Source organism: Felis catus, chromosome C1, assembly GCF_018350175.1.
Source record: "Felis catus isolate Fca126 chromosome C1, F.catus_Fca126_mat1.0, whole genome shotgun sequence".
NCBI classification, from domain to species: Eukaryota; Metazoa; Chordata; class Mammalia; order Carnivora; family Felidae; genus Felis; species Felis catus.
In genome coordinates this window covers 65090573-65114588 of record NC_058375.1, presented here as the reverse complement: position 1 = coordinate 65114588, position 24016 = coordinate 65090573, and the positions used below count along the sequence as shown (strand labels likewise).

The following is a 24016-nucleotide window of genomic DNA, read 5'->3' as shown; positions in this document are numbered from 1 at the left end:
TGAACAAATCCAATCCAAAGCAAGTAGAAGACAGGAAGTAATAAAGACTAAACAGAAATCAATGAAATAGAAAACTAAATCAATAAAATCAAAAGCTTATTAAAAAGAAATCAATAGATTCACTCCTGGCTTTTGGCAAAAAAAAAAATAATAATAATAATAATAATAATAAAAATTCAGTAAAACTGACAAACCTGAAGCCAGTCTGACCAAAACAAAAAAGAAAGAAAGAGAGAAAAGATGAAAAGACACATATTACTAAAATCAGAAATGAGAGAGAGGCACTGTCACTAAAGACCTCACGGATATGAAAAGTATTACTATGAACAACTCTATGCCCATAAATTCACTCTGGAAGAAACAGATAGAATGAATAGTTACATATGTACTAAAGAAATTGAATTTGTAGTTAAATAAAACCTTTTAACAAAACTATTAGGGCAAATTCTACCAAATATTTAAAAAAGAAATATTAATTCCATTCAATGAGGGACTACTTCCCAATCATATGTGAAGCTAGCATTACTATAAATATCAAAACCAAAGACGTTACAAAAAATTATAGACAAATATCTATAATGTAGATAGATTTTTTTAAAAGTCCTTCACAAAGGGGCGCCTGGGTGGCGCAGTCGGTTAAGCGTCCGACTTCAGCCAGGTCACGATCTCGCAGTCCGTGAGTTCGAGCCCCGCGTCAGGCTCTGGGCTGATGGCTCAGAGCCTGGAGCCTGTTTCCGATTCTGTGTCTCCCTCTCTCTGCCCCTCGCCCGTTCATGCTCTGTCTCTCTCTGTCCCAAAAATAAATAAACGTTGAAAAAAAAAATTAAAAAAAAAAAAAAAAGTCCTTTACAAAATAGTAACACATTGAATCCAGCAACATATACAGGAGATACTACAGGAAATAAATACTACAGGAGAGTCTGGGTGGCTCAGTCAGTTAAGCATCTGACTCTTGGTTTCCACTCAGGTCATGATCTCAAGGTTTGTGGGATCAATATTACAGGAGAGTCTGGGTGGCTCAGTCAGTTAAGCGTCTGACTCTTGGTTTCCACTCAGGTCATGATCTCAAGGTTTGTGGGATCATGCCCCGCATCAGGCTCCATGCTGACAGCACTGCTTGGAATTCTCTTTCTCTGCCCCTCCTTCCCCTCTGAAAATAAATAAACAAACTTTAAACAAAAAATGAACACTATATATGACCAAGGAGTGTATATCCTAGGAATGCAAATCTGGTTCAACATTCAAAAATCAATGTAATTTACCATAATAACAAACCAAGAAGAAAAGCCATAATATAATCTCAATAGATTCAAAAAGAACATTTGAGGGCCCCCTTGCTGGCTCAGTCAGTTAAGCATCTAACTTTTGGTTTTGGCTCAGGTCATGATCTCAGGAGCACATTGGAGCACAGAACCTGCTTGGGATTCTCTTTCCCTCTCCCTCTGCCCCTCCCCCGCTTACTCTGTCTCTCTCAAAATAAATAAACTTAATTAAAAAAAAATTTTTAAAAAGAACATTTGAAAATATTCACTACCCACTCATGATTTCTTAAAAACTCTCAGCAAGTTTTATACAAATGCATGAATATTCTAAAAATCCCTTTCAATGAAAGCAAGTAGATTTCCTTTCCACACTGAATAATTATCTACTCAGAAGGTGTTGCTTTATTGAATGAGGGTGTCACACCTGTTCCAATGTCCACTTGTTAAGAACCTGTTGGACTTGGCTTTGATTTCTGATTGAAGAAGTGAGCCCCCCTAAATTTGGCAACTCATAGACCCTATTAGAAAATGGTGTGTGGTTTTGGTTTCCACATTATACAATATATAGGGAAATTGGAAGGAGTTCAGAAAACAGAAACACGATGATTAAAGGGTTGGGGAGATAAGGAGTTGGGATTATTTTATCTGAAGAAAAGCTTTCAGGGAAAGCAAGATGGTGTATGTGTGAGTGTGCATGTGTGTGTGCCAAAGACAGAGTCAAAGAAGCCAAATCTTAAAGGCTATGTGTTTGAGCAGGTTTGATTGGCCTTTGTAGGCCATCTGGAGTCTGGTGGAGGGAATGAGGAGAAGCTGGTCTGCCTTACCAATTACTGGGAAGGAGAATAAGCAATTTAAGAGAAAGAGGGGGGACTTGGCCAGAATCAGGCAGGAACTACTTTAGCTAGGGGTTCTGTCTCAGACCTACTTATATTATAATCTTCAAATGTAGCAAGAATTTTTGTCTACGTAACCCTTACATTTCAGCTTCTACTAGATTTGAAAAATATGATTAGGTATAGTATATCTAAAACTACTTAATGATAAGCCATGTCCTATTTCTCTCCAACTATATGATGAAATCTTGAGATAAAGTTTTTCTTCGTCTTCTCAAAGAAAAAAAATAAATAAATAAAAACTCTCAGCAAATTAGGATTAGAAGGTGTGTGCATTAAATAGCGTCCCCTCAAAATTCATGTTCACCTTGAAGATCAGAATATGATCATATATGGGGCACCCACGTGGCTCAGTTGGTTAAGAATCTGATTCCTGATCTCAGCTCAGGTCTTGATCTCAGGGTTGTGAGCTCAAGCCTGGTATTGGGCTCCACACTGGGCATGGAGCCTACCTCAAAAAAAAAAAAAAAAAAAAAAGACAGAAAAAGAAAAAAAGAATATGATCTTATTTAAAAAAATCTTTGTCGATGTAATTAAGGTAAGAATCAAGATGACATTGCATTGGATTAAGGTGGACCATATGTCCAATGAGTGTCTTTATAAGGGATTAAAGGACACACAGAGACAAAAAGGAGAAGGCTATCCAAAGAAGAAGACAGAGATTACAGTTATGCTGCCACAGCCAAGGAATGCCTGAAGCCAACAGAACCAACATCATATTAGAAGTAACAGCCAGTGCCAAAAGTCAAGAAAGAATAAAAGAAATACACATTAGAAAATAAAAAGTAAAACTGTCTCTGTTTGCAGACAACTTGATTGTCCACATGGAAAATCCCTAAGAATCTCCCCACAAATCCCCTAGAACTGGTAGGTAAATAGGCTACAAAGTCAATGATAGCAATAAGCAAATGGAATTTGACATTAAAAAGCAATACTACTGGGGCACCTGGGTGGCCTAGTCAGTTAAGCATCCGACTTTGGCTCTAGTTATGATCTCACCGTTAGTGAGTTCAGGCCCCACACTGTGCTCTCCGTTGACAGTGTGGAGCCTGCTTTGGATCCTCTGTCTCCCTCCCTCTCTCTCTGCCCTTCCTCAGCTCGCATGCATGCCCTTTCTCTCTCTCAAAAATAAACATAAAAAAAAAAAAAAGCAATATTACTTATAACAGCACCAAGTAAAAAATAGAGAAAATTTTAAAAAATTCAGTTAACAACAAAACACTAATCAAAGAAATCAACAAAGATAAAAGGAGATACATCATGTTCATGGACTGTAAAATGTCATTCTCTCCAATTCGATCTACAGAAAATAATAAAAATCCCAGCAAAAATTTTTGTAGATATTGGCAGCTTATTATTTTTTAAAAAATTAAAGAAAGGCAAAGGAAGTAGGATAACCAAAATAACTGAAAAAGAACAAAGTTGGAGAACATACTCTAGCCAATTTCAAGACTTAACTATAAAGCTACAATAATTAAGAGAGTGTGGTATTGGTATAAACATATAGATCAGTGCAACAGAATACAGTTCAGAAATAAACCTGCAGAAATAGTTAATCTATTTTTGTTGAAAGTAAAAAGGACATTCAAGGAAGAATTTTTAGAAGAAAACAGAAAATCTACGTAATCTTGAAATCACCCAAACCCAGAAACCACCTGGGTGTCCTTCAACAGATAAATGGATACATGTTACATCCATATAATGGAATACTCAGCAATAAAAAAGGACATAATATTCAGATACACAACAATGTGAATGGATTGCAAATGTATTATGTAAAATGAAAAAAGCTAATTCCAAAAGATTATATGCTGTATAACTCCACACTATATACAATAATTCATGCACAGATCATAAACTTAAAACTATAAGGACATAAACTCTAAAACTATGCAGTTCTAGAAGAAAGCATAGGAGAAAATCTTTGTGAACTTCCACTGGGCAAATATTTCTTAGAGATGACACAAAGAGCCTGATTTATTTTTTAAAAAGGAAAAGTTGACAAACGGATTTCAGAATCAAAAACTTCTGCTCTTTAAAAGGCACTGTTTAAAGGGGTACTTGGGGGGCTCAGTCAGTTAAAGCATCGGACTTTGGTTCAGGTCATGATCTCACAGTTCGTGGGTTCAAGCCCCACGTTGGGCTCTGTGCTCACAGCTCACAGCCTGGAGCCTGCTTCAGATTCTGTGTCTCATTCTCTCTGCCCCTCCCCAGCTTGTGCTCTGTCCCTCTTTCAAAAATAAACATTAAAAAAACATTTTTAAGACACTATTTAAAAAAATAAAATAAAATAATTTAAAAAGAGAATGTCTGGGTGGCTCAGTCAGATAAGCATTCAACTCTTGATTTTGGCTCAGGTCTTGATCTTGCAGTCTGGAGATTGAGCCCCTTATGGGGCCCCCCTACACTGAGCATGGAGCCTGCTTGAGATTCTCTCTCTCCCTCTCTCTCTTATAAATAAATAAATAAATAAAGGCACTTGGGTGAGTGGCTCAGTTGGTTAAGCATCAGACTCTTGATTTTGGCTCACATCATGATCCCAGGGTCGTGGAATCAAGACCCACATGGGGCTCTGCGCTGAATGTGCACCCTGCTTGGGATTTTTGTCTCTCTCCCTCTCACTCTCTCTCTCTCTCTGTCCCTCCCCTCACTCACACTCTCTCTAAAAATAAAAAATAATAAAATAAATAGATAAGAATAAAAGTTAAATAAAAGGCACTGTTTAGAAGTAGAATAGGCAATCTACAGACTAGGAGAAAATAGTTGTAAATCATATATCTGAAAAGGAATTATACCCAAGGTATATACAGAATTCTCAAAACTGAATATGAAAACAAAAAACCCAATTAAAAAATGGGCAAAAGCTCTGAACAGACACATCAACAAAGAAGACTTATGGATGGCAAATTAGCATATGAAAGCATGTTCAACATTACTGGTCACCAGGGAAAATAAAATTAAAACCACAAGAAGCATTCCTGGGTGGCTTAGTCAGTTGAGCATCCAACTTAGGCTCAGGTCATGATCTCGTGTTTCACAAGTTCAAGCCTTACATCGGGTTCTGTGCTGACAGCTCAGAGCCTGGAGCCTGCTTTAGATTCTGTGTCTTCCTCTCTCTCTGCGCCTCCCTCACGTGTGCTTTGTGTCTCTCTCACTCTCAAAATAAATAAACATAAAAAAATTAAAAAATTAAAAAAAATAAAAGCACAAGATTCTACTACATACCTATATTAGAATGGCTAAAATTAAAAGACTGGCCATACCAATGATATAGCCACTTTGGAAGAAGTCTGGCATTTTCTTTAAAAATTAAATACATCCCTATCTTGTGATTCAGTCATTCCACTCCTACGTACTTACCCAAGAAAAATGAAAGCATATGTCATACAAAGACTTGTATTGGGATGTTCTTAGCAACTTTACTTACAATTAAAAACACAAAACAGGAAACAACCTACATGTCCACCAAAAGATGAACAGGTAAACAAACTGTGCTGATACATACAACACATATATATTTCAATATAATCAGACTACTTGAAAAAAAAAAACAGACAAAAGAAAGTACATATTATATAATTCCATTTTATATAAAACAGAAAATTCAAATTAATCTCGAGTGACAAAAAGCAGATCAATGGTTGCCTGGGGGGAAGGGAGGGAGGGGAGTGGGACAAGGAGATGCGAAGGGAGAGATTACAAAGGGAAATAAATTTTTGGAGCTTATGGATATATTCATTAATCTGATTGTGGCAAGAATCAAGAATTGCACAAGTACATACAAATGTACGTCAAAACTTAAATTGTAAACTTTTTTTTGTTTTTGTGAGAGAGAGCATCGAAGAGAGTATTCCAGTATTTTCTGGAATACTAGAAATGATTTACTTCCATTTACCATTATCATTTGGCCTCAAAGACTGTGGTCCAACAAAAAAATTAAAACTATTCTTAAAACTATTTTTATTCTACTTTTCTTCCAAGTCCATTTAAATTCCTTCAACACTATCCAGAAAAAGTAGAACATTCCAGTATTGCTTCAAATATTTTCCCTTAATGATCTTTAAGAATTGGGGCACTTGGGTGGCTCAGTTGGTTAAGCATCCAACTTCGGCTCAGGTCATGATCTCATGGTTTGTGAGTTTGAGTCTTGCATTGGGCTCTGTGCTGACAGCTCAGAGCCTGGAGCCTGCTTCAGATTCTTTGTCTCCCTCTCTCTCTCTGCCCCTTCCTGCTTGCACTCACTTGCGCGTGCTCCCTCTCTCTCCTCTCTCTCAAAAATAAATAAACATTTCAGAAAAAAAAAAGAATTGGGGCGCCTGGGTGGGTTAGTTGGTTAAGCATCCAACTTTGGCTCAGGTCATGATCTCACACTTTGTGAGTTCGAGCCATATGTCAGGCTCTGCACTGACAGCACAGAGCCTCACTTGCCCTCTCTCTTTCTCAAAAATAAATAAACATTTTTAAAAAAAGAATTATTCTCTTAAGCAATGTCTCTACTACAAGTATCAGCAAATTTTTATTTCTTTCTGTTTCTATGTTTTTCGCTCTGGAAACATATCTTCAGTGTTCATAGCAATTAAATGAGATTTGGAAAAAAACAGCAATTCCTTGAATTAGGATACTAAAGATCCAATGATAAAATAAATTCTAAAAACAGCACTATTATTGGGATACCTGGATGACTCAGTTGGTGGAGCGGGCAACTCTCGATCTCAGGGTTGCGAGTTCAAGCCCCATGTTGGGTGTAGAGATTACTCAAAAATTAAATCTTAAAGAAAAATTCTAATATTTTTATTTTATATTAAATATAAAAAGAACTCTATTATTAAGAATACCTTAATTTTCAATATATTGTATAAATTGCCATGACCTCATTACCAAAAAAATGTTAACCTTAGATCAAATGTAAAGATTATTTACTGCAGGAATAAATGTAAGATAACAAAATTAAGACCTACATTAAAGAAAATAATCTATCAATACAGGTCCAGTCACAGCTAAGTGATCATGTCTGCTTAAACTGTCAGCTCTAGTATATCCAAGGGCACTGAAGTTAGAGAACTATTCTATTAAGAGATAAAAGTACAAAATTAAGGGGTCCTTGTGTGGCTCAGTCGGTTAAGTGTCTTGATCTCAGCATCATGAGTTCAAGCCCCACATTGGGTTCCTCACTAGGCATGAAGTACATAAATAAGTAAACAAACAAACTCAAAATTACAGCTACTCCATCAGGTATATAATGTGTTTTACTAATATAAATTCAAATACAATAAAAATCAATTCACTTCTGTTAAGATCTAAGTTCTGTTTATATATTATTTTTATATTAAAAAACACCGAAGTTTACAGTCCTAATCTCATGAAAAAAGAAACCTTTTCCATGACAAAAAAGCAACAAATTCCCCAGAGAAAGATGTTTATCCTAAGTAATCTACACAAGGTCTGAAAGTCTCCAGTATCACTCCTGCCTATCATTTCTTGTTTTGTTACTTTTTTTCCCCAGAGGAAGGTCAATTACTTTCATATCATTGCTTAGAACATTGGAAATACAGCATCCAGAATCTTAAAGCTCAGAGGAACCTTTTGTGGTGATACAGTCCATTTCGTGACCTCCAGACAAATGAAAACTAGACACATCCTATTCATTCAACATGAATTGAACATCCATTTATGGCCTAGACACTGAGAATACAAAGGAAAAGAACACTACTCCTTATGCTCAGATTTCACAATCCTCCCCATTCCATAACCTGATGCCATTGTTAAATGCTCTTGTCAAGTTTCCCTTGCCATCTAATGTATTCTGGAAGACAAGGAATAATTAGTCATACATAAGTCTCCGGCTCCAATAACTTTATTTCCCTTTACTCAGCATAAACTTCTTCCCAGAACTAAGTTGATCTATTCCTCAAACACAGTACTTACACCTTTTGGGTTGGGTGGGGGGGTCATTTCTACAAATTTTACTGAGGTTCTCAACTCAATTAGGGCTGAGCCTGTATCTAGATCTTGCTCACCACTTTATATCTGGACTGAAACACAGTAGAGGCTTAACAAATATACTTCGAATGAATCTCTCTGATAACTAGAACACACTGCATTCAAACTGTAAACTCTGAACAAACAGGAATAACATCCTCCTCATAGGGTTTTTGTGAATAGAGATAACCTACATAAAGTAGTATCTGACACATAGCAGGCATTCAAAAATGTTAGAAATTATTTAACATTAATTTAATTTAAAAATTTTTAACAAATCTTAGTTTGAAATAATTTTACATTGACAAAAAAGTTGCAAAGATTGTAGATTTCCTATATACACATCACTTAAGATTTTCCTGATATTAACAGCTTATATTAACACAGTACTCTTGTCAAAACTAAAAAATTAACATTAGTACAATATTATTTTTTTAATATTTTAATGTTTACATATTATTTTTGAGAGAGAGAGAGAGAGAGCACGAGTGGGAACAGAGGGCAAAGAGAGAGAGAACAAGAGAGAGAAACCCAAGCAGGCTCAATGCTGTCAGTGCAGAGCCCAACATGGGGCTCGAACCCACAAACTGTGAGATCATGACCTGAGCTGAAACCAAGAGTTGGCTGCTTAACCAACTGAGTCACCCAGGCACCCCTACTACAATTATTACTAACTAAATTATATAGACTTTATTCTGATTTCACCAGTTTTTTCCACTAATTTTCTATTTCAGGACCAACTCAGGATGTCACACTGCATTTAGAAAGATTTTTATTTTAAGTACTTTGTCTTTCTCACTTAACACTCTGAAGTTGGAGAACCAACTAAACTACTTACCACTTCATGTTGTGGTTTCCCGATGAAAAACACAATCTGCTTGTATTAACATGATACACAGTGATATACCAAAGTAATCCTTAAGAAAACCACAGATGCAAAAGAGACTTAAGTATTTTGTTTAAAGTATGCATTCATTATTTTTTAAAGATTTTATCCCTAAGCAATCTCTACATCGTGGGGCTTGAACTCACAACCCCGAGATCAAGAGTTGCATGCTCTATCAACTGAGCCAGGCAGGTGCCCCTAGAGTATGTATTCATTAAATTAAAAAACAAATACTTGGAAAATGTATTATTCCTTAAATAAATGACACAGGGAAATAAGAGTCAACATTTATTGGGGTGCTCACTCATTTTTATTGTATGTCAGACATGGTAAATTGGCTTCAAAGAGGTTAAGCAACCTGCCAAAGGTTACACAACTCTACAGTGGTGAAACATGAATCAAGATGCATTGTAGAAAGTGTTTAAATCCATTCATGTTATACATCATATATTAAAAATACTACAGGGGTGCCTAGGTGGCTCAGTCAGTTAAGCATCTAACTTCAGCTCAGGTCATGATGCCACCACGGTTTGTGAGTTCGAGCCCCATGTCAGGCTCTGTGCTGACAGCCTGGAGCCTGCTTCAGATTCTGTGTCTCCTTTCTCTGCCTCTCCCCCTCCCTCACTCTGTCTCTCAAGGGTAAAAAAAAAAACACATTAAAAAAATAAAAAAAAAAAAAGAAACTACCGTCACACCAATGACGTATCTCACTATGCAATTAATTATATAACTGAACTGCATCCAACATGGCTTCTCAATCTTTGGAGGCTGAACTAATGAACAAAAAAATCTTACATGTCTTTTTTCATAAAAAAATCAATCCGGGGTACCTGGGTGGCTCAGTCAGTTGCAGTTCCACCTTTAACTCTGGTCATGATTTCATGGCTTGGATTCAAGTTCAAGCTGACATTGGGCTCTCTGCTGTTAGTGCAGAGCTCACTTCAGATCCTCTGTCCCCCTCTCTCTCTGCCCCTCCCCCGCTCACGCTCACGCACTCTCTCTCCCTCTCAAAAATAAAAAAACGTTGAAAAAATATTTTTAAAAAATCAACATAATTCTAAAGTTATAGAATTGTCCAAACAAGAACTCTGAGCTTTGGGGTGCCTGCGTGGCTCAGTCAGTTAAGCCTCCAACCCTTGATCTCAGCTCAGGTCATGATCTCATGGTTCGTGGGATCAAACCCCGTGTCAGGCTCTGGGCTGACAGTGCAGAGCCTGCTTGGGATTCTCTCTCTCTCGCTCTCTCTCTCTCCCTCTCAAAATAAATAAATAAACTTAGAAAAAGAAAAAGAACTCTGAGCTTGGGGCGCCTGGGTGACTCAGTTGATTGAGCGTCCACCTTCGGCTCAGGTCATGATCTTTTGGTTTGTGAGTTCAAGCCCCGCATCGGACTCTGTGCTGACAGCTCGGAGCCTGGAGCCTGCTTTGGATTCTGTGTCTCTCCATCTCTCGGTCCCTCCCCTGCTCATGCTCTGTGTCTCTCTGTCTCTCAATAATAAATAAACATTAAACAAAAAAATTAAAAAAAAAAAAGAACTCTGAGCTTTCCCTTGGCCCTTTCTTAGCCCTTTGATGCTGTTCAACCTGTAACTTCTCTTAGTGTAGGAGTCAACAAACTTTTTTTGTATAGGCCAAGTAGTAAATATTTTAGGCTTGTGGAACATATGGTTTCTACTGCAACCACTTAATTCTGTTAAGTGTTAAGTGTAGGTCAGAAGCAGCCACAGATAATACACTAACAAATGAGTATGGCTGTGTCCCAATAAAACTTTACTTGCAAAACCAGGTGGTAGTCTTGATTTGACTCAGAGGCTGTAGTTTACTGACCTGCCTTAGAGCACTGATAGCATGGAATGAGTTTTGAATACTAAATACCATGACTAAGAGTATAGAACGTATACTTCAGTTTACCTGCAATGACTCTTCATATTATTTTTTAAAATATTCCATGGGACAAGTTGAACAATACACATGGCCTCAGAAAATTATTCTTAGGATTGGAAAGTAGTGGTATAGCAAAATCAATACATGCAAAGGATACAAAAGTAATTCTCAAAAAACAAATACAAATGCTAATGAACTCTTTAAAAATTAATATTTTGATTTCTAGGCTGTAAAAAAAACATATATTATCAAATGATTAAGACTGATTAAGACTGGATTGCTATAGCCAATCTGAAAAGCAATTTAAGAATGACAAATGAAAGCCTTCAAAATGTTCATACTTAATACAAATTACTCTTAAATCTATGAAAATATTCCCAGCTTAACATATAAGAGAGAGATAAAATTAAAACCATGATGAGGGATGCCTGGGTGGCTCAGTCGATTGAGCACCCAACTCTTGATTTTGGCTCAGGTCATAATCCCAGGGTTGTGGGATTAAGCCCTGTGCCAGGCTCTGCGCTGAGTGTAGAGCCTGCTTAAGATTCTCATTCTCTCTCTCTCTCTCTCTCTCTCTCTCTCTCTCTCTCTCTCTCTCTCTGCCCTTCTCCCCCACTTGCATGTATACTCTCTCTAAAATAAAACAAATAATAATAAAATAAATGAAAACCATGATAAAATACCATTCTCAACTTTCAGACTGGCAAGAACTCCAAAATTTGGGGAGTACAAAATAATACTATTCCTACAGAGGGCAATTTAGCAGTATCTACCAAAATTCAAATAAACTTGCTCTTTGGCCCAGATATCCAAAGTCTAAAAAATTCATCCTATGCCTATACCTGTATCCTATTGCTATGTTGTATGAATTGAGATATATCAAACTAACTCACTATAATAGCATTGTTTATAACAATACAAGATCAGAAACAACGCAAATGTTCACATATAGAAATATTATGTAGGGGTGCCTGGGTGGTTCAGCTGATTAAGCGTCCGACTTCAGATCCAGTCGTGATCTCACAGTTCATGGGTTCGAGTACCGAATTGGGCTCTCCACTGATAGCTCAGAGCCTGGAGCCTCCTTTGGATTCTGTGCTTCTCTCTCTCTGTCTCTCTCTCTGTCTTTCCCCCTCCCCAACTAGTGCACACGTGCGTGCTCTCTCTCTCAAAAATAAATAAACATAAAAAAAAAAAGAGAGAGAGAAAAGAAAAGGGGCACCTGGGTGACTCAGTCAGCTAAGCATCCAACTTCGGCTCAGGTCATGATCTCAAGGCTTGTGAGTTTGAGCCCTTTGTTGGGCTCTGTGCTGACAGCCCAGAGCCTGAAGCCTGCTTCAGATTCTGTCTCTGTCTCCCTCTGCCCTACCCCCACTCATGCACTTTCTCTCTCTCTCTCAAATATAAACATTAAAAAAATTTTTAAAGAAATATTATGTAGCTGTAGGAATAAAAAAACAAAGAAAAAGAAGATCTACATATATTAATATGGAGAGATCTCCAGGAAATTTTTTAAGTATAAAAAAACGGGAACATAGGTAGTATGCTCCCTTTTATAAGAAGGGGAATTATATAACTGCTTTTTGCTGATATGTGAATAAGGAAACCCTGAAAGATATTCAAGAAATCTAAATGGTTACCTATAGGGAGTGGATGGGAACTGAGATAGAGTAAAACACCTGTGTGTGTGGGTGTGTGTGTACACATGTATGTATATGTATATGTATATGTGTGTGTGTGTGGATTTGATTTGTGAACCATATAAATGTATTAGCTACTCAAATAATACTTTTTAAAGAATATTATTATTTTATATCACTTTAAGGATTAAATGAGTTTGTAAATGCACCTAATATAAAATGTCTAGCATATTGCTTTACATACAGTGGATGCAGCTATGACCATCTGGAAGTCTTTTTATTTTATTTTTTTTAAGTATGTTTATGAGTTTTGGGTGGAGGGTGAGGGACAGAGGGGGAGGGGGGGAGAGAGAGTGAGTGAGTGAGTGAGAGAAAGAGAGAGAAAATCCCAAGCCGGCTCTGAGCTGTCAGTGCAGAGCCCAACACAGGGCTTGTACTCATGATTATGAGATCATGACCTGACCCAAAATCAAGAGTTGGAACTTACCCAACTGAATCACACAGTCACCTTTGGAAATCTTTTTAAATGTTATCCAAATGGCATAACAAAAACAAATAAAAATTACCAAACATTTAGACTCAATATTTTCACCTCTAGGAATCCACCTTAATGAAATCTAAAAATGGGACAAAGTTTCATAACTGTCGAAACAAACCAAAAACATAAAAAAAGAAATATTCAATAAACTATAGTACATCTATATTCATAAAGCATTTCTAAGGACAGAAAATGCTCAAAATATGAAACTTTATAATCTCAAATGGTGGAGGGGAACAGGGCAGTGGGGGTGGGAAGTGGGGCATGGAGGGCAGAGATATATATGCAAAAATAAAAGACCTAGAAAAAGTATAACAAATAAGCTTTTACAGAGGAACTGTTGGTAATTTTTTTTCTCTTTTATTCTTTTCCATATTTGTCAAATTATCTTTCAAGCACATAGTCCTAAAAAAGGAAAGAAAAGAAAAGAGAGATGGGCGCCTGGGTGGCTCAGTCGGTTAAGTCTCCTGCTTCGGCTCGATCATGATCTTGCGGTTTGTGGGTTCAAGACCCAAGTCAGGCTCTGTGCTGACAGCTCAGAGTCTGGAGCCTGCTTTGGAGTCTGTGTCTCCCTCTCTCTCTTCCCCTCCCCCCCTCTCAAAAATAAATAAACATTAAAAAGAAAAAAAAAAGAAAAAGTATAGCAAATAAGCTTTTACAGAGGAACTGTTGGTAATTTTTATTTTCTCTTTAATTCTTTTCCATATTTGTCAAATTTTCTTTTAAGCATATATTCCTGAAAAAGTAAAGACAGGAAAAGAGAGATAGGACACCTAGGTGGCTCAGTTGGTTAAGTGTCCAACTTCAGCTCAGGTCATGATCTCACGGTTTGTGAGTTAGAGCCCCACATGGGGCTCTCTGCTGTCAGCAGAGAGCCTGCTTCGGATCCTCTGTCCCCCTCTTTCTCTGCCCCTCCTCTGCTCTCTCTCTCTCAAAAAAATGAATAATCTAAAAGAGAGAGAAAGGAAAAGAGAGAAAATGGATTTGGGGATGAAGGAGATACAAGTTAAAATCTCACATTATTATATACTCCTTTTAGACAAGTTAATTAAGCCCTTAAAACCTCCAGATCTGTAAAATGGAGATGATATCTAAATTCCAGGGTTACTTTGAGGATTACAGACATTTTATGCATAAAGGACATAAATAATATCTTAAACACAGTGAACACTAGGTATAATTGCTACTTCTCATACATCTGTGCCACATCCTTCCCTATATATAAATGTAAAATTACACTATACTCCTCCCATCTGAGATACCACTCACTTTAACATGTAAGCAAGTTTTGCAAACATTGAAATGTAAAAAACGATTATCTTGGATTTAATGAAATACATTATAGCTTTAGTGAACTAAATGCTACTTTCCACACATACCTTTTTCTTCAGTACAATGAAGTACATATTGCATTAGAATCAAATATTAAAAATAAAGGGACTGTTCCCATGGAAATGGGATTCCTTAATCATTAGGAAAATGCAAATCAAAACCACAATGATATACCAACTCAGACAGCTTTAGGTAGCTACTATTAAAAAAAAAAAAAACACAGAGAAAGATGTTTCTAAATGACATATCAGATAAAGGGTTAGTATCCAAAATCTATAAAGAACTTACCAAACTCAACACCTGAAAAACAGATAATCCAGTGAAGAAATAGGCAGAAGACATGAATAGACACTTTTTCAAAGAAGACATCCAGATGGCCAACAGACATATGAAAAGATGCTCAATGACACTCATCATCAGGGAAATACAAATCAAAACCAAACTGAGATACCACCTCACAATGGTCAGAGTAGCTAAAATGAACAAATCAGGAAACTATAGATGCTGGCGAGGATGTGGAGAAACAGGAACCCTCTTGCACTGTTGGTGGGAATGCAAATTGGTGCAGCCACTCTGGAAAACAGTGTGGAGATTCCTCAAAAAATTAAAAATAGAACTACCTATGACCCAGTAATAGCACTACTAGGAATTTACCCAAGGGATACAGGAGTGCTGATATATAGGGGCACATGTACCCCAATGTTTATAGCAGCACTTTCAACAATAGTCAAATTATGGAAAGAGTCTAAATGTCCATCAACTGATGAACAGATAAAGAAGATGTGGTTTATATATACAATGGAACACTACTTGGCAATGAGAAAGAATGAAATCATGCCATTTGCAGCAACATGGATGGAACCGGAAGACATGCTGAGTGAAATAAGTCAGTCAGAGAAGGACAGATATCATGTGTTACTCCTATGTGGATCTTGAGAAACTTACCAGAAGACCATGGGGGAAGGGAAGGGGTAAAAATAGTTACAAACAGAGAGGTAAGGAGGCAAACCATAAGAGACTCTTAAATACAGAGAACAAACTGAGGGTGGATGAGGTTGGGGGAGAGGAGAAAATGGGTAATGGACATTGAGGAGGGCACTTGTTGGGATGAGCACTAGGTGTTGTGTGTAAGCAATGAACCACAGGAATCTACCCCAAAAACCAAGAGCACACTTTACACACTATATGTTAGCCAATTTGACAATAAATTATATTTAAAAAAAAACAAAAAAAACAAAAACAGAAAATAACAAGTGTTGGTGAGAATGTGGAGAAATGGGAACCCTTGTGCACTGCTGGTAGAATGAAAACTGGCAGAGCCACTATGGAAAACAATATGCCAGTTCCTCAACAAATTAAAAACAGAATTACCATGTGATCCAGAAATTTCACTTCTAGGTATATATCCAAAAGAACTGAAGGCAGGGACTTGAGTAGATATTCATACAGTCATGTTCATAACACCATTATTCACAATAGCCAAAAGATAGAAGTAACCCAAATGACCTGTGATGGATGAACAGATAAATAAAATGCAGTGTATACATAAAATCAAGTGTTATTCAACCTGGGAAAAGAAAGAAATTCTGACATGCTACAAAATGGATGAATCTTGAGGACATCATGCTAAGTAAAATAAACCATTCCCCCAAAGACAAACATTATATAATTCCATTTATGAGGTACTTAGAGTAGTCAAATTAGAAACAGAGGGGGAATGGAAAGTTGCTATTTAGTGGCTGTACAGTTTCAGATTCGCAAGAAGTTCCAAAGATTGGTTGCACAACAATATACCTAACGCTACTGAACTATACATTTTATAATGGTTAAAAAGGTAAGTTTTATGTTATGTATATTTTACCCCTATAAAACAAAATTAAAGGACTGTGATGAGAACAGATCCACTTCAATAACATAATTCACTGAAAATATTTTTTTTTACTTTATTTTGATTTGAGAGACAGACACACAGAGAGAGAGTATGAGCGGGTAGAGGGGCTGAGGGAGAAAGAGAGACTCCCAAGCAGGCCCTACACTCAACACAGCCCAACGTGGGGCTCGATCCCACAACCCTGGGATCATGACCTGAAATCAAGAGTTGGGACACTCAACTGAGTAACCCAGGCACTCCATCACTGAAAATAGCTTTAATGGACTATGTAAATTCACTTAAGGAGGACTATTTATTTTTAAGTTTGTTTGTTTATGTATGTATGTATCTCTACACCCAGCATGGGACTTGAAACTCACAACCCCAAGATCAAGAGTCACTTGCTCTTCTAAGTGAGCTGGCCAGGCACCTCAGTACTATTTTTTTTTTTTTTCAAGTAATGAAATATCTTTTAAAAAAATTTTTTTTAATGTTTATTTATTTTTGAGAGACCAAGAGAGACAGAGCACAAGCAGGGGAGGGACAGAGAGAGAGGGAGACACAGAATCTGAAGCAGGCTCCAGGCTCTGAGCTATCAACACAGTGCCCGATGGGGGGCTCAAACCCATGAACTGTGAGATCATGACCTGAGCCACCCAGGCGCCCCTACAATCTCCTTTTAAAAGTTATGAATATGAGAGGAGCCTGGGTAGCTCAGTCGGTTAAGCAGCCGACTTTGGCTCAGGTCATGGTCTTGTGGTTCGTGGGTTCGAGCCCCACATCAGGCTCTGTGCTGACAGCTCAGAGCCTGGAGCCTGCTTTAGGTTCTGTGTCTCCCTCTCTCTCTGCTCCTCCCCCACTCATGCTCTCTCTCTCTCAAAAAAAAAAAAAACATTAAAAAAAATTTTTTAAAGTTATGAATATGGTAACAAAAAGCCATGAAATAAAAACCAAGTAAGTTTTAAACCACATTAATAAACATTTTAAAGTTTTTGGTTTTTATTTTTTGTTTTTATTTCGAGAAATAGAACACGTGCGCGTACACATATACCAGTGGGGAAGGGCAGAGAGAAAGGAAAATGGAGAGAGAGAGAATGCCAACCAGGCTTTTTGCTGCCAGCACAGAGCCTGGTGTGGGGCTCAAACTCATGAACTATGAGATCACGACTTGAATAGAAACCAAGAGTAGGACACGTAACTGACTGAGCCACCCAGGCATCCTAAACTACCTTAATAAACATTTTGACTGAACCATTTAAAACTTCAATTGAAATTTAAATACTATAAACAAAATACTATGCTCTGAGCAATAAACTTATTCGACTTCATGTTTTTTGTTTGTTTACCTGGGAGAGAGAATAGTACCAAGACAGAGGAAGATCAAACACTCTTAGTACTGCAGTCTTCAAGGAAAACTGTGATTCGCTTACTGTTTCTTCTGACATGACTCCTCTTACAACCTTCATTAAATGAAACATAAAAACATATTAGCCATTAAATGAAAGATACAAATTGAAAATTTAACTCTATCAGTGTTTTCTTTTTGCAGTTAATTATTCATGATATACTTCCCTGAAGAAAATTATGAGCCAAATTTACTCGAGCTAAAAGTTTATTAATCATCAAAGCATCCAAAAAAGAAAATGTGTTAGATTTGAACTATGAGTTCAAGTAGCACATTTTCCTTAGAAAATTACAGGTCCTAGATTCTCTCTTTTCTGCTTAAATAAATATTTCAGCTTTTTTTTTTTTTAAACGTTTTTTATTTCTTTTTGAGACAGAGAGAGACAGAGCATGAACGGGGGAGGGTCACAGAGAGAGGGAGGCACAGAATCTGAAACAGGGTCCAGGCTCTGAGCCATCAGCCCAGAGCCCGACGCGGGGCTCGAACTCACTGACCGCGAGATCGTGACCTGGCTGAAGTCGGACGCCCAACCGACTACGCCACCCAGGCGCCCCAATATTTCAGCTTTTTAAAAAAATTTCAGTTTATTTATTTATTTCTGGGGGGAGAGGGAAAAGAGACAGAGAGAACAAGAGCGAGAGCGAGAGCGAGAGAGAGCGAGGGAGAGAGAGAGCGAGGGAGAGAGAGAGAGAGAGAGAGAGAGAGAGAGAGAGAGAGAGAGAGAATTCCAAGCAGGCTACACACCGGTCAGCATAGAGACCGATGCTGGGCTCACTCAGGAACCGTGAGATCATGACCCTCATCATGGGAAACAGAACACCACAATTACCATAGGCACATATTCATTCAGGCTCCAAGATCTCTGAGAAAACGTGAGATGTAAGGTTAAAAATAACCTGAAAGGACTTGAGTGAATTGCCCTTGGAAAATGTGGTCTGTTCTTTAGTATGCAGATAGGGATGTTTTGCTTAAAGGAAGCCAGCTGTATATAGCACAGTGCATTCACTCCCTTTGTCTTTGCCTCTATCGTAAAGATTGTTACCAGAACATATGTATCTGCAAGGCTGCTCTCCTACACAACATACATGTACGATAGCTGAATCAGATGTACACCATTGACATGCTTTGCTAAGCTTTCTGTTGTTAATCATTGCTGATCTGTTTTTCCTGAAAATGTATATAAGAAGATGTACAATAAACCTCGGTACCTAGGGTTGTTGGCTCCGGGTCCCCTGTGCCTCGCTATACTGTTGTCTCTTTTTCTCAGTTCCTTCGCCACCCCAGGTCCACGGCCCTTTGAGGCCAACATCAGATACTAAACCAACTGAGCCACCTAGGCACCCCAATATTTCAGCTTTTAAATAAAATTTAAAACCTATTTCTTCCCACTTATTTCCTTCAAATAACAGGAGGTACAGGTACTGAAAGGAACCTGATTGGAACCATGACTCCTGGGGCTAGAAAGTAACCTCAGTTCACTGAACTGAACTTCAGAACTCAGGCACTTATTCTCCTACTATTCCATTTTAAAGATGTTCAAAGAAATGCTACATGCATGCTATGAAATTTTAATATTGTTTTAATGCCTATTTCTATTGAAACCAAAGAAAGAGAAGTCAGATAAGAGAAGTCAGGTCTACAGAGAAAGCAGCTATCTCTCATAAAGGCCCTTAAGGGTAGCAGAACTTTCACAGACATGATGGTTCAGGGTCTGGGTCTATGCTTTTCAAAGCCAGAAACTCAATTTTATCTGCGTACCCAGTTGGACACACAATAAACAAATTCACATAGTACTGATGTATAAATCAGCTTACATATTAATTCATTTATAATAAGGAAATACACTAGTCAAAAAAATACTTATATATGTCATCAAGACATACCCTCTGAGACAAAACACTGTAGGAGCTAGGGGCTCCTGCATGGCTCAGTCAGTTAAGTGCCCAACTCTTGATGTCAACTCAGGTCATGAGCTCACAGTTTGTGAGTACAAGCCCTGCACAGAGCTCTGCTCTGTGCTGACATGAGGAGGTTGCTTCGTATTTTCTCTCTCACTCTCTCTCTGTCCCTCCCCTGCTCACGCTCTCTCTTTCAAAATAAATTTTAATACCATTAAAAAAAAAATGTACTGGGGCACCTGGGTGGCGCAGTCGGTTAAGCGTCCGACTTCAGCCAGGTCACGATCTCGCGGTCCGTGAGTTCGAGCCCTGCGTCAGGCTCTGGGCTGATGGCTCAGAGCCTGGAGCCTGTTTCCGATTCTGTGTCTCCCTCTCTCTCTGCCCCTCCCCCGTTCATGCTCTGTCTCGCTCTGTCCCAAAAATAAATAAAAAACGTTGAAAAAAAAAAATGTAGGACCTAAATTCATACGTTAAAAAGTTTGCCTGGTAAACACAAAATTAATGGAACCTAAGGAATATTTTATCTAGGCCAATTAAAAGCCTGACAACAGTCTCTGGTACACAAGAGGGAAGGCTTTTCCAGTAACCAGAATTTACGTCTACCAAATTTAGTATTTCTTTTCCTTGAATAGGGCTATATAAACATTACTAAAGAGAAAATAAAAATCAAAAATCTTCCAACAAAAGCTTATTGGCTAGGGGCTCCTGGGCGGCTCAGTCCAACTCAATTTCAGCTCAGGTCATGATCTCATGGTCGTGATATCGAGCCCCGCATGGGACTCCTCACTGGGCAGGGAGCCTGCTTCAGATTCTTTCTCTCCCTCTCCCTCTGCCACTCCCCTGCTTCCCAGCACGCTCCCCATTCAAAAAAGAAAAAAGAAGGGGAAAAAAAAGCTTATTGGCTATACTTTCAGTCCCTTATTTCTGCATATATCTCTGTGCTTTTTGCAGACTCCAGACCACTTTCTGTTAATATGCAGACTACCCTTTACTGTTAATATCTTTTTTTTTTTCAGACAAGCATCAAAACCATTAAGTAGTAGTATCCTTTCAAGAAAAACAGTAATACTAAAGGTAGGTTACTGGGGCGCCTGGGTGGCTCGGTCGGTTAAGCGTCCGACTTCGGCTCAGGTCATGATCTCATGGTCTGTGGGTTCGAGCCCCACGTTGGGCTCTGTGCTGACAGCTCAGAGCCTGGAGCCTGTTTCAGATTCTGTGTCTCCCTCTCTCTCTGACCCTCCCCCGTTCATGCTCTGTCTCTCTCTGTCTCAAAAATAAATAAACGTTAAAAAAATAAAAAAATAAAAAATAAAAAAAATAAATAAATAAAGGTAGGTTACTGCTACTGACACCTTATTTATTCCCTACTAGTGACACTCACAGAGTGTAAACTTAATCCCCCTTCACACATACTCTAATTACAATGTTTAGAGCCAGTATAATTCTTTCTAATTTTTTTTAATTAATTATTTTTTTAATGTTCTGAATCAGAGGCAGGCTCCAGGCTCTGAGTTGTCGGCAGAGAGCCCAACCGCCGGGCCTGAACTCACAGACCAAGAGATCATGATCTGATCACGATCTGAGCCGAAGTCGATGCTTAACCCACTGAGCCACCCAGGCACCCCTAGACTCAGTATAATTCTGATTGAAGTACACTTATTCCAAGCAACAAACTGTGATAGAAACATATTGCTGAGAAATACAAAGTTAATTAAACCTGAGAAAAATGGTCCTCTGGAGAATGAGATTAGGGGTATAAGGTTGTGCAGGGAATCATTCCTTTTCATTATAAGTCTTCTCTAATATTTGATTTTTTTTAAATACCTACATGTATTACTTTTCAAAAACACTACACTAAAGGGGTGCCTGGGTTGCTCGGTCGGTTAAGCCTCTGGCTCTTGATTTCTGCTCAGGTAATGATCTTGAGTTCATGAGTTCAAGCTCTTGAGTTGGGCTCTGCCCTGACAGCACAGAGTGATTGAAAACTTAATAATTAATAGCTGAATAACTTTTAAAAAAACTAATCATTTCAGTTTCTTCCATAAATACTAATTAAAATAAACACGAAGGCAGTTTAATTATTATTCAAATTTGTAGAAGACTCTAAAACATCACCAAAACCACTATATTATGTAATTATGTAACCGTTGGAGAGCTAAAAATGTGTGATAGTTTGTTTCTTAAACACCCTAAAATTCTATTCTACAGCTTGCTTTATAATTTAAGCAATAATGGAAGTCCAAATACCCCTCCCCAAACTGACGTGAAACGTAAACTCATGCACCCGAACTGAGTAAATATTTAGTTGCAATAAGGATAAAATAACAATAATAATAAAGGTCTGTGCGAGAGCAAGATCTTTTGGAGTCCTCCTTCCACAATATAAATGTGGAACAACTTTGTTTACAAAAGGGCCCTGAGGCCACAATCCTCCCTATGCTCTATTATTCTCTGAAAGCACCAGCAAAGAAAGAGTAATCTTTCTCATTCAAAAACCACTCCCCGCTCAAACCACTGGCATTCACGCAAAAACTTGGACCACGCTAGCGGCCCTACCTCCACCAGGACCCTCACCCCCGACCTCCACAAGCACTATCCTCAGCGGTCTTCCTTTTTTTTTTTTTTTTTTTTTTTTTTTTTTTTTAACCAAGGGACCAGAAAAGTGGACTCTCGCTCGGCTCGCCCGCCCAGACCCTCGGTTGGCTCTGAGCAGTAGTCGGGAGCCCACCCTGATTCAGCGCTCCCCTTGCGGGCCTCCCTCCGGCGTGCGGACTTCTCTGGCTTTCTGTTCCTTCACCCGCCCTGAGATTCCCGAGGGCCAAGGCCGGGGCTCCTACCCGCGCCCCACCACGCCCCACCCTGCTTGCCTCGGCCCCCGCGGGCTACACGACCCCACCCGCCCCTACGCCCTCCCCCTCCACCCTTGTACCTGGTGCTACAGGTCAGGTGCTGCGGGCTCTCGCCTGCTTCCTAGCCGCAGCCCAGCACTGAAGAGCCGCCTGGCCGCGGGGGCGGAGTCCTTCCGGGGTCAGAAGTGGGAAGGTGGAGAGAATGTGGCGGGGGCCTTGTAGCCTTTCAGCGTGAGGGGCTACGTGTGAAGCCGCTCTCGCCATTTTTGTGTAGGGTAGAGGCTCCTGCCTTGGCAAATGAGTTCTAAAGACTGTCTAAGAACTGCATTGTTGCAATGTTGTCAACTGGTATCGTAGTTTGTAACCTTTTGAGGGATCTAGGTCTATTCAGCGAATCTGGTGCCCTGTGGGGATTTTACCCCAGAAGAATGCACATAGACTCTTACAGACGCTCATACATTATTAAGAGAAAAACATATGTACAGTATATACAAATTCAGATGCCCGAAACCAATCCATGGATCCCGAATTAAGAACTTCTACTCTAGATCCGCAGCACCTAAACTAATGAATGTTAAGAGGCATTCCAATCCTGTATCGATGAAGTTATTGATTTCAATTACTCTCCACGTTTCCACTGAATTAAAATATGTAAATATGGCCACCTATGAGTTGTCAGGCAGGGTATTCACTGCTCTTAGGTTCTAATACAGAGAAAACAAGGAGGGGGGGAGCATGGAGAATGACAATAAAAAAAGATGCTGTTTCTATTTGCAGTCTTGAGTCAAAACATTCCATCAGAACTGCAGATTTAAAAATTCCAATTACTGATCATATTTGTGGTGAAATGCCCAAATAATATTGTAAGGATAGCTAAAACATGATAGCAGATGTTACTATTCCAACCTAAGGAACAGGAATGAATAATCATTTCTATTAGTTTTCAAAATTCCTATTTAGTCAAATGGAAACTAGGAAATGACAATACTGATGTGTGACATCACTAGATGAATAATAACCGAAAGTGCACAGAGTTCTTGGTGAAAATATTTTGCACTTTTTAAGTAAATGGAGGTATTGACATTTGAAGAACCTGGAATGTGTAAGGTTTTTTGTTTATTCTCCCAGTCTCCTTTCTGCTGCCTCCTCCCTACATCCCACAACTTACATTCAACATAATGGGAACAGCAGTAGTAATGATAAGTACCACTTAAAGCAACTTTACTGACATTATCTCTTTGAATTCCACAATAGACATTATGAAAGAGATATTTGTACATACTGGTTATGGATTTTACTCTTTAACAAGGGAATAAGAACTGCATATTTTCTTTATTTTCCTAAATCAGTGTAAATTGCTCCAAGCCCCCCTTCTCCTGGGTTGGCAGATTATTTGCTAAAATTCATGAAGGGAAACCTCACTAAAGTGGACAGAGGTGCTACAAGGAGAGTGGAAGGGGAAAATGTACCACTCGATGTCAATTAGAGAAAGAATCATCAATCACAAGCCCCAATAAGGAAAGAATACACTGTATCTCCTACAAGAAATCCACTACTACCCTTACAATTCAGCCAGTGAGA

General features: G+C 38.5%; 1 protein-coding gene across 2 annotated transcripts in view; it reads right to left on the bottom strand.

The window, feature by feature from the left end:
• The window catches only part of MIGA1 (mitoguardin 1), a 105849-nt gene extending 83199 nt beyond the window's left edge, over positions 1 to 22650 (bottom strand). Inside the window, exons 1-2 of one of the 2 annotated variants that reach the window (XM_011284922.4) lie at positions 22516 to 22650; positions 17630 to 17743 (exon numbers count right to left, since the gene is read on the bottom strand). In XM_011284922.4, coding sequence (XP_011283224.1) covers positions 17630 to 17728 — 99 coding nt within the window. In that variant the 5' untranslated portion in view covers positions 17729 to 17743; positions 22516 to 22650. Of the gene's footprint in view, positions 1 to 15784; positions 15920 to 17629; positions 17746 to 22515 lie in introns of those variants that run through there. The other variant, XM_019837270.3, reaches the window with a different exon arrangement.
• Between the last annotated feature and the right edge of the window lie 1366 nt (positions 22651 to 24016).